This window comes from Canis lupus, chromosome 38 (assembly GCF_003254725.2).
Source record: "Canis lupus dingo isolate Sandy chromosome 38, ASM325472v2, whole genome shotgun sequence".
Classification (NCBI taxonomy): Eukaryota; Metazoa; Chordata; class Mammalia; order Carnivora; family Canidae; genus Canis; species Canis lupus.
In genome coordinates, this window is record NC_064280.1 from 3857698 (window position 1) to 3868778 (window position 11081).

General features: G+C 34.6%; 1 protein-coding gene across 9 annotated transcripts in view; it reads left to right on the forward strand.

The window, feature by feature from the left end:
* The window catches only part of KCNT2 (potassium sodium-activated channel subfamily T member 2), a 375554-nt gene extending 365722 nt beyond the window's left edge, over positions 1-9832 (forward strand). For all 9 annotated transcript variants that reach the window (XM_049106879.1, XM_049106880.1, XM_025421037.3 and 6 more), the window contains 2 exons: positions 6197-9313; positions 9424-9832. In XM_049106879.1, coding sequence (XP_048962836.1) covers positions 6197-6308 — 112 coding nt within the window. In that variant the 3' untranslated portion in view covers positions 6309-9313; positions 9424-9832. The remainder of the gene's footprint in view (positions 1-6196; positions 9314-9423) is intronic.
* The last annotated feature ends 1249 nt before the right edge of the window (positions 9833-11081 follow it).

Sequence of the window (11081 nt, forward strand, 5' to 3'; positions counted from 1 at the left end):
TATTATTTGTATATTTTTTATTGGAGTTCAATTTGCCAACATATAGCATAACACCCAGTGCTCATCCCGTCAAGTGCCCTAGGTGCCCGTCACCCAGTCACCCCAACACCTCGCCCACCTCCCCTTCCACTACCTCTTGTTTGTTTCCCAGAGTTAGGAGTCTCTCATATTCTGTCATCCTTACTGATATTTCCCACTCATTTTCTCTCCTTTCCCCTTTATTCCCTTTCCTATTTTTTATATTCTCCAAATGAATGAGACCATATAATGTTTGTCCTTCTCTCATTGACTTACTTCACTCAGCATAATACCCTTCAATTCCATCCACGTTGAAGCCAATGGTGGGTATTTGTCGTTTCTAATGGCTGAGGAATATTCTATTGTATATTTAGACCACAGCTTCTTTATCCATTAATCTTTCGATGGACACTGAGGCTCCTTCCACAGTTTGGCTATTGTGGACATTGCTGCTATAAACATTGGGGTGCAGGTGTCCCTGCATTTTACTACATCCGTATCTTTGGGGTAAATCCCCAGCAGGGCAATTGTTGGATCATAGGGCAGTTCTATTTTTAACTCTTTGAGGAACCTCCACACAGTTTTCCAGAGTGACTGCACCAGTTCACATTCCCATCAACAGTGCAAGAGGGTTCCCCTTTCTCTGCATCCTCTCCAACATTTGTTGTTTCCTGTCTTAATTTTCCCCATTCTCACAGGTGTGAGGTGGTATCTCATTGTGGTTTTGATGTGTACTTCCCTGACGGCAAGTGATGCAGAGCATTTTCCCATGTGCTTGTTGGCCATGTCTATGTCTTCCTCTGTGAAATTTCTATTCATGTCTTTTGCCCATTTCATGATTGGATTGTTTGTTTCTTTGCTGTTGAATTTAATAAGTTCTTTATAGATCTTGGATACTAGCCCTTTATCTGAAATGTCATTTGCAAATATCTTCTCCCATTCTGTAGGTTGTCTTTTAGTTTTGTTGACTGTTTCTTTTGCTGTGCAGAAGCTTTTTATCTTGATTAAGTCACTATAATTCATTTTTGCTTTTGTTTCCCTTGCCTTCATAGATGTATCTTGCAAGAAGTTGCTGTAGCCAAGTTCAAAAAAGGGTGTTGCTTGTGTTCTCTAGGATTTTGATAGATTCTTGTCTCACATTGAGATCTTTCATCCCTTTTGAGTTGATCTTTGTGTCTGGTGTAACACAATGGTCTAGTTTCATTCTTCTGCACGTGGATGTCCAATTTTCCCAGCACCATTTATTGAAGAGACTGTCGTTTTTCCAGTGGATAGTCTCTCCTGCTTTGTTGAGCATTAGTTGACCATAAAGTTGAGGGCCCATTTCTGGATTCTCTATTCTGTTCCATTGATCTATGTGTCTGTTTTTGTGCCAGTACTGTACTGTCCTGATGAACACCACTTTGTAGTACAACCTGAAATCTGACATTGTGATTCCCCCAGTCTCTGGTTTTCTTTATCGATATTCCCCTGGCTGTTTGAGGTCTTTTCTGATTCCACACAAATCTTAAGATGATTTGTTCCAACTCTCTGAAGAAAGTCCATGGTATTTTGATAGGGATTACATTAAATGTGTAAATTGCCCTGGGTAGCATTGACATTTTCACAATATTGATTCGTCCAATCCAGGAACATGGAATATTTTTCCATTTCTTTGTGTCTTCCTCAATTGCTTTCAGAAGTGTTCTGTAGTTTTTAGGGTAGAGATGCTTTACCTCTTTGGTTAGGTGTATTCCTAGGTATCTTTTGCTTTGGGGTGCAATTGTAAATGGGATTGACTCCTTAATTTCTCTTTCTTCAGTTTCATTGTTAGTGTATAGAAATGCCACTGACTTCTGGGCATTGATTTTGTATCCTGCCACACTGTCAAATTGCTATATGAGTTCTCACAATCTTGGGGTGGAGTCCTTTGGGTTTTCAACGTACAGTATCATGTCATCTGCAAAGAGGGAGATTTTGACTTCTTTGCCAATTTGAATGCCTTTTATTTCTTTTTGTTGTCTGATTGCTGAGGCTAGGACTTCTAGTACTATGTTGAATAGCAGTGGTGAGAGTGGACATCCCTGTCATGTTCCTGATCTTAGGGGAAAGGTTCCCAGTGTTTCCCCGTGAATTTTACAAATATTTAATGAGGAATTAATACTAATCCTCCTCAGACTCTTCCAACATTAAGGAAGAGGGAACACTGCAAACTTATTCTGCAAAGCCGTAGGTACCTAGATACTGAAACCAGTTAAGGATATCACAAGAAAAGAAAACTGTAGATAAATATCCCTATGAATATAGATGCAAACCAAATTTAAGAATATATAAGGATTATGCAGCATGACCAAGTAGAATTTATCCATGGGTTGTCAGGATGATGTATGCAGCCAATTAATGTAATTCATCACATTAATAAAATGGAAGATAAAAATCACATGATCATCTCAGTAGATACAGAAGAGGCATATGACAAAATATGACATCCTTTCATGATAATAATCCTTAATAGATTGGGTACTGAAAGGGACATACCTCAATATAATAAAAGCCATATATAATAAACTCATGTTAACGTTATAATAAATGAGAAAAAATTGAAAGTGTTTCCTCTGATATCAGATACAAGAAAAGGTTGCACCCTCTCAATTTTCCTATTCAGGATAGTACTGGAAGTCCTACCTAGAATATTTAGACAAAACAAAGAAATAAATAGCATCCAAATCAGAAGGAAGAAGTAAAATGGTCACCATCTGCTGAAGATATGATCTTATATAAAATTCCAAAAAGTCAATAAAAAATCTGTTTAATGATTTCAGTAATGTGACAGATTATGAAACCAATTTACAGAAATCAGTGGCATTCCTTTATCCTAATGACAGTAATATTTTACACTAATGACTCAACATCAAAAGAAAATAAAAGAAAGAAAGAAAGAAAACCACCCTATTCACAAGAGGTCCAAAACAATAACATACTTAGGAATAAATTTAACCAAAGGAGTGAAAGATCTGCCCATGAAAACTATAAACTTTGCTGAAAGAAATCAGAAAAGACACAAAGAAATCGAAAGACCTCCTATGTTCACGGATTAGAAGGATAAATATTTGTAATGGCCATACTATCCAAAGCCATGTACAGACTCAACAAAATTCCTATCAAAATACCAAAGGTTTTCTTCACAGACTAAAACAATCCTAAAATTCACATGGAACCACAAAGGATCTTGAGTAGCCAAAGCAATCTTGAGAAAAAAGAACAAAGCCAAGGTGTCACACTTCCTGAATTCAAACTATATTATAAAGCTATAGTAATAAAAACAGTATGAACCTGACACAAAAATAGATACATAGATCAGTAGAACAGAATAGAGAGCCCAGAATTAAATCCTGGTATTTATGTTCAACTAATATTTGACAGAATAGCAAGGAACACCCAATGGGGGAAAGGAAAGTCTCTTCAAAAATTGAAACTGTAGAAGCACATGCAAAACAATGAAAGTATATTTCTATCTCATACCACTGAAAGAAATCCTCAAAATGGATCAGAGACCTAAATCTGAGACCTGATATCATAAAACTTGTAGAAGGAAACAGGGAAGAAACACTGATATTGGTCTTGGCAATGATATTTTGGTCATAATGCCAAAAGCACAAACAAGGAAAGCAGAAATCAACACATGGAACTACATCAAACTCAAAAAGCTTCTGCACAATGAAAGAAACAATCAACAAAATGAAACAACAGCCTATAGAATGGGAGAAAAATTTTGCAAACCATATCTCAGATAAGGGGTTAATATACAAAATATACAGAACTTCTAAACAAAGAAACAAACAATCAGATTTAAAAATGGGCAGAAACTAAGGCTTCCAGAGGACATGAAAATAGCCAATGCTGCGGATAGATGCTCAGCATCACTAATCATCAGGGAAATGCAAATAAAAATCATAACAGGATATCACCTCAAACCTGTTGGGATAGCTATTTTCAAGAAGACAAGAGATAACATATGTTGGTGAGAGTATTGTAAAACCAGAACTCTTATATACACTGCTGGTGGGAATTTAAATTAGTCCGACCATTATGGTAAACAATACAGAAGTTTCTCAAAAAATTAAAAATTGATCTACCATATGGCCCAGCAATTCCACTTCTGGGTATACTATCCAAAGGAAATGAAAACAGGATATTGCTGAGACATATGTACACACACATCTATTCAGCATTATTCACAATAATAGATACATAAACAACTGAAATGCCCATCAATGGATGAATGAATAAGAAAGATGTGGTGTAATACACAATGGAAGAAGATATCCTGCCATTTGCAACAACGTAAATGGACCTTGAGCCCATTATGCTAAGTGAGATGTTGGAGAAAGACAAGTACTGGGTGATATCACTTATATGTGGAATCTAAAAAAGAGTCAAGTCCATAAAAAATAGATGGTTACAAGGGGATAGGAAGATGGGGGATTAAGATTGATGGTATTTAAGTGTTCAAGCTTGTAACAAGAAGTAAAGATAGAGATCTAATGCACAGTATAATGAATATTGTTAATAATAATGCATTATAATGATGTAATATGATGAATATTGCTTCAATGGCAATCATTAAAATATATGAATTTATCACAGTAACATGTTGTACATCTTTAATTTACAAATTGGAACATGTTCAATTTATCAAATAAAAAAGAGCTTAATATGCACTATTTTCTTCATCAATCTAAATGCTAGTGATGTTCAAAGTAATTATAAAGCAGTGTGCATAGGTAACAATATCCAGTTAATGGATTCAAGGACATTAATTCCAACTTTTATTTGATGGGAGAAAATAGACTGTAGTGCTTTAAATTGCCTTTTCTTATTTTCATTAAGGAACGTATTTTATGTATATTTTTCCTTTAGTTTTTAAGAGGAAATGTGTAATCTTCATTAGAATTCTCACTTTAAGTTAGCTTTTCTGCTCATTTTTTTGTACCTCCCAAATGTTTATAAAAGTATGACTTCCCAGTTTCATTTGTACCTGAAACAAGACTGTTCAAATGCTGCATTACATGTATTTGTTTTCCTTCTTTCTCTGCAAACAGTCAATGACTTTACACTGCCTTTGGAACAGAAATCGAAACTACTTTATCCTGAAACTTAAAGTCCTTCGTTAGCTGTTTTCTACTTTTCTCCCTGAATTTACCTTCCACTATTTCCTGGTTTAACCATTTTCCTGAAGTCAAACTCATTTTCTAAAGAGATCAGGAGCAAGCTAGAGAGAGAAGCTTAGCTCAACCTCCTCAGTAAAAGTATTCCCTCATTTTTTCTGTTACTTTTTTTCTCTTTCTGTGATGTTTGGAATTTATTTTTCTTGTCTATATCTGCTTTATAGATTAAAGTCTACTAATCTTGTGCAAGATAGGGGTTAAGGTTTGTGACTTTTTCTATTCAGTTCCTAACACAGTATTCCAAGTGAGCTCAAGAAATTGAACCTTGTGTCATTTGAAAGTTGGAAGTAAAACATCTCTCTTCAAACAAATTCTAACATTATTGAAGTGTATGAGTTTGGCAGATGGACATTTTTCCATTTACCAGTTAGAATGAATTAAGAATTATTTTTTATTCTTTTGTATAATTGCTCACGATAGCACACCCTGAATTTTAGATTAATTTCCAGATAATTAAAAGATTATCTCTGCATAGTATTCCTCAGAGTGTCTATCAAATGATTACCTTTTTAGATTCCTGAAATATTTAATTTAAAAAGACTTTGGAAATGATATAGATCCAATTTATTTATGAAAAAAATAAGACTAAGAGCAGTTAAGTAGTAGAAGAATCATGGCTGAGATTTAGGTCTCCTTGTTAGAAAAATAGTCAAAGATAATGAATCAACAGAACACTAAAATAAAACATGAAGTTTTGATAAGAGGAAGGAGGTGAAACGGATCAGAACTAAAAAAGAATAATTATTAATTCATCAGCTTACATCATAATCTGCTTAAATACAGAAATAATATAAGTCCCTGCCAAATTGTATAGGCCACCTAAAAAGTGAGTTCTTTCACTAGTGCTATGTATAGATACAGTTTAGATGACCTGAAAACCAAACACATTTGAAGCAGCAGTCTAAAGTGTAGGTGTGAATTTTTTTTTGCCTTTATTTACTATTACAGTTATTTGCTTTTTCTTTTCCTAGATACTTAATCCGACCAGATCCGTTGGCATACCTTCCAAACAGTGAACCCAGTCGAAAAAACAGCATCTGCAATGCCATGGGTCAAGACTCTCGGGAGGAAACTCAGCTTTGATAAAAGGAAAATAAGAGACCTTTTTTCTCCTACAAGAATCTTGCTTGAAACAACTCTAAATCTTAGGAGAAGAATAAGTGCTGCTGGCATGAAAGAAACTTGATCAGAATATATTCAATTATCTCACATTAAAATCAATCTATTCTCTAAGAAATATAGATTATTTTGAAATTTAAAGTATTGCTTATTGGTACTCCTCCTATTAATATTTGAAAGACATCAATGGGATGATTTTGAAAACCTCAATTAAAACACACAAATTTAAATGGGATATTTGACAATATTCCAAAGTGTATGAAGCCAATTTTTAAAAGTATTAAGGTTTTATGAAAGTAAACAAAAAATCCAACTACATTTGGTGCATCACACTGGACGTAGAAGACTGGTTCCTCTTAAAAACTAAAAAGTCATATTATATTCTTTAAACTTGCTGTTTTATAAAATTGAGCTCATCATAAATGTCTGGCATCTACACAGAGATTAACCAACAAAATTGTGTGGCTGACTTTTGTGAGAGACTCACAGTTTGCTTTAGAGTACAAATCATTTTATCGTTTTTTTGCCTTTTCATATCATATCATATTCATTTTAGAACTTGAGATGTTTACAGCATGTTTTATTACATTGAGGAAACCAAAACAAAAAATATCAAGTACCTGAACTTTTTTGCTACATTTACATCTGACACACATTGTATGCCAAGAAGAGTGTTAAAAAACAAATATTTATTATTCTCCTAAAAGAATGCCTGACAGAGAAAATACTGAAAACACAAATGTTGACTTAAATTGAAGCCAGGAATTGAAACGTTAACTGAAATATGCAGTAATGATTTTCATTAGGCTCTTGAGCTTTAACATTTTCGTAGTCTATATAGTATGTTTCATCAGAAAGATACTTTAAAATTCAAACAGGCAAAATTAACCTTTTATGGAATACAAGGACATTTCAAAACTTTAAAAGTCCTCCTCTATGCTTTACTATTGAGATATTTATACACAAAACAATATGTTAAAAAATTTATTTAATTTTGAAAAATCATCTGTAGGACATATAACACTGTGAGGAAAATGCATGTAGTTAAGATGGGTAGCTTTTGCCATTGAAATTTAATATAAATCCTGAAGAATTTTACAGTTATAAGATAAATATAGATTGATCCTTGATGACACCAATGCTGTTATCTTACTGCTTCGTTCCACTTCAGAAATAGGCTGAAAAGCACAAGAGCAGTTTGCCAGGTGGTGGGAATATGTTACGGTATTCCCATGAGAGAGACATTGGTAAATTTAAAAAGACATTTTTCCTCTAATTTTGTGTTTTAAAAAATTTCTGACCTTGACAATGAATTTTAATTCCACAAAAAAATTGGGCATATAAGACTAGAAAGAGGCATTTTCTTCTTTCTTTTCACAGAGAAGCAGATAAATTGAGAAGATAGTGGAAGAATTTTTTAAAACAACACAAATATAAATAAAGCCGAAAATTTCCCAGATAATTCTATGGACATGAAAATGTAAAACCAAACATGTGAAATTATAGCTGATAGCCATTGTATAATTTGGCTTACAGAGGATGAAATGCCTATTTGTTATTGTTGTTTTTTAGTATTTTCCATGACTCTCATTTTAGAATAACAAAAACACCAAGAATTTCCTCTAAAACAGGGAAAGCCTATGTTTAACTTTCTCTAATCAGAGAAGTAGGGAATTTGTCATGTTACTTAAAATTGGCAGCAGACCTTAAAACAAAGATTGTATGCATATGTATGCATGTATGTTGTAGACATGTGAAATATACTTGGCAAACTTACATATTCACCTGTAAATTATTCAAACGAAAGACAGAATTGAACTAATATATGTAATGGAGAACAATAATAAGTTTAACTTATTTTATATTTACACATGAATAATCAAATGTGATATTTCTTTGAGTTGTCATTTCATTACTCCATTACAATTATTTTTAGGAATAAATGGAAGATTTTATGAATATTCTATTTCCCCACGAGATCTCAAGTTTAGTATTTTTGCATTTTGACCATTGTCAAGACTAGGACTCCAAGCTAGGACATGACTATATTTCCTATAAAACTAAAAGCTTTGTTTCATAAATTTTAAAATAATTATTTTTGATTATGAACAGTAGTCCAAATTTAATAATTGACATAATTCATAACAGCTTGCTATAAAAACGATAGTTTACTAGTCTTTCTGTTATTTAAAGAATAAAATACGCTTATAAAAGCCTTTTAACAAACTGTTGCCTTTTTAAAATACTTAACTTGCACACAAAAATAAAACATAAAGTCAGTAATAGTCCTTGTAATCCTATGGGAATCGGCTGTTTATTGTCTATGTACCATTTTGCTACCAGTTACATTGAATCGCTTAAAATAAATAATAAAAATTATTTCTGGTGGTGAAAACCCTTGGTGCTTTTTGCCAAAACTTCAATTGCTTAACCAATTATGCTTTGAAACCACAAAATGCCTTTGTCGCTTTTATATAAAGTAATGTAAACGTGAAGAAACATCAACATAAACATGATGGTCATCTCATTGGAAAAGATAGCCATAAAAAAACGTGTTGAATTACTTCTTAACATAATAGTTTCTGAATAGCTATGTGGTAGGAAAAGCTCAGGGAGGATGGAGGTTGAGAAGAAGTGAACAAAGGGAAGGAGAAAAAGCAGAAAGGAAAAAGAAGGTGGAAAGGAGTGAATGTAGGTGCTAGAAGAGAAATATTTTGTTTTTGTTTTTTACAAAACAGTGAATTCTGCCCAAATATAGTAATTTAACCAGAAAAGTACTGGTTAGAGGGGAAAAAATAATTTTAAATGCAATGATAGACTTTTGGCTCCAGGGAAATGGATTCTATTCCTCCTGCTAAGTACAACTAATAACTCTAGATATTATTTATTAAACAAGCATCAGAAGACTGAAAAGTGAAAAGAAGAAGGAAGACAGACCGGGGAACTGGGTCGTGTGGAGCAGCAGGGCGGTGAGTTCCTGGGTTTTTTGGTTGCCTCCTCTGTAGCCTGCTCTGCATATTGAGAAATATCAATGAGCACGAACAAAACATCCCAGAAATAACCTGCTCTCTCCTTCCAGGGGACTGGCTCCAAGAGCAGGTGCACAGACTTCTGATGCTCCTGCACTTCCCCCGTCAACATAGCCAGGAGCCAGAAGCTAGCCTCAGCAGCCCTGCAGACCAGACCGGCTTGTCCTTGCGCTTGCCTCCAGTGAGAACGAGGCTCCCCACATTTCCAGCAGGTTCTGCAAGTGCAAGTACCACAGTGACTTTTCTGTGAGCCACAGCTGTGCCATCTCCAACAGTCTTGATTTCAGTCCTGGGGTCTCTTCATGGGGCACTCTGTCTCTGCCCTGATGATGACTCACACTCTTCATATCTGCTGTTGCTATATTCTTTTCAAGTTCTCTTTATTACTAACCAATCGGTCATGGCTACAGAGCTCTGCTACGGCTAATAAATTTCTACATTAAATTTTGTCTGTCTAAATCACTGTGTGGTTTCTTTCTCCAGATTGAATCCTGGCTGAGATTTGTCGCACAAAACAGCAGTTCTTCAATCTGATTAAATCTGAGATAATGTTGATATCAAATTTCAAGGACTGCAATTTAAAGGACAGATTTTGGGAAAATTCAACAAATTAAATAACACCTGCTGGGAAACTTTTAAGACAGATCATGCTCATCCTGTGGAGTATTAGATCACTTTATTTCATTTTGATCTTCTCTGCTTTTTTTTTTTTTTAAATAGGACTGCTCTTCAGTCTATTTAGAGAGACATGTCAGCCTTAATTATTGTGAGTCAATGTAATATGATAGCAAATGGTCCTAAAAATATAGTTACTTGACTTATAATTAAAGTCTGTCTTCTGTCTTACTATTCAATAGAATTACTTTCTTTATATCTAAAAATATTTCAATAGAAACAAAATAATGGGGACGCCTGGGTGGTTCAGTGGTTGAGCATCTGCCTTTGGCTCAGGGCGTGATCCCAGAGTCTCGGGATCCAGTCCCACATTGGGCTCTCTGCATGGAGCCTGCTTCTCCTCTCTCTTCCTATGTCTCTACCTCTCTCTCTGTGTCTCTCATGAATAAATAATCATTTCTAAATTGTATTTTTTAATACTGATAATTGCCCAATGTCACAAATTATACCTGTATGCATTAAATGTATTGGAATCTAAATTTAATGGGGACCACAGAATGAAACCCACCTAAAATCTGTCAACCTATCATTGTCTTAGTCCATTTGGGCTGCAAGAACAAAAATGCCATAGACTGGGTATGTCTTTAACAAACATTTCTTTTACACAGTTCTGGAGGATCAAGACAGCAGCAGATTCAATGTTTGGTGAGAACCTGCTTCCTGGTTTATAGATGGCTTTCTTCTTGAATCTGAACCCAGCAGAAAGTAGAGGGAAGCAAACTCTCTTGGGACTCTTATAAGGGCCTGAATCCTATTTATGAAAATTCTGCTTTTATGATCTCATCAAATCTTAATTTCCTTCTAGAGACTCCAGCTCCTAATGTCATCACATTGGGGGCTAGGACTTCATATGAATTTGGAGGGGAATTTGGAGGGGGCAGATACAAACATTAGGTCTATAACATTCTGTCCCTGGTCCCATCCCCCAAATTCATGTGTTTTTTTTTTTTTCACGTGCAAAATAGATTGATTGCATCCCAGCAGTTCCAAAACTCTCAACTTGTTTGAGCATCAACTCTAAATTCGAAAATCA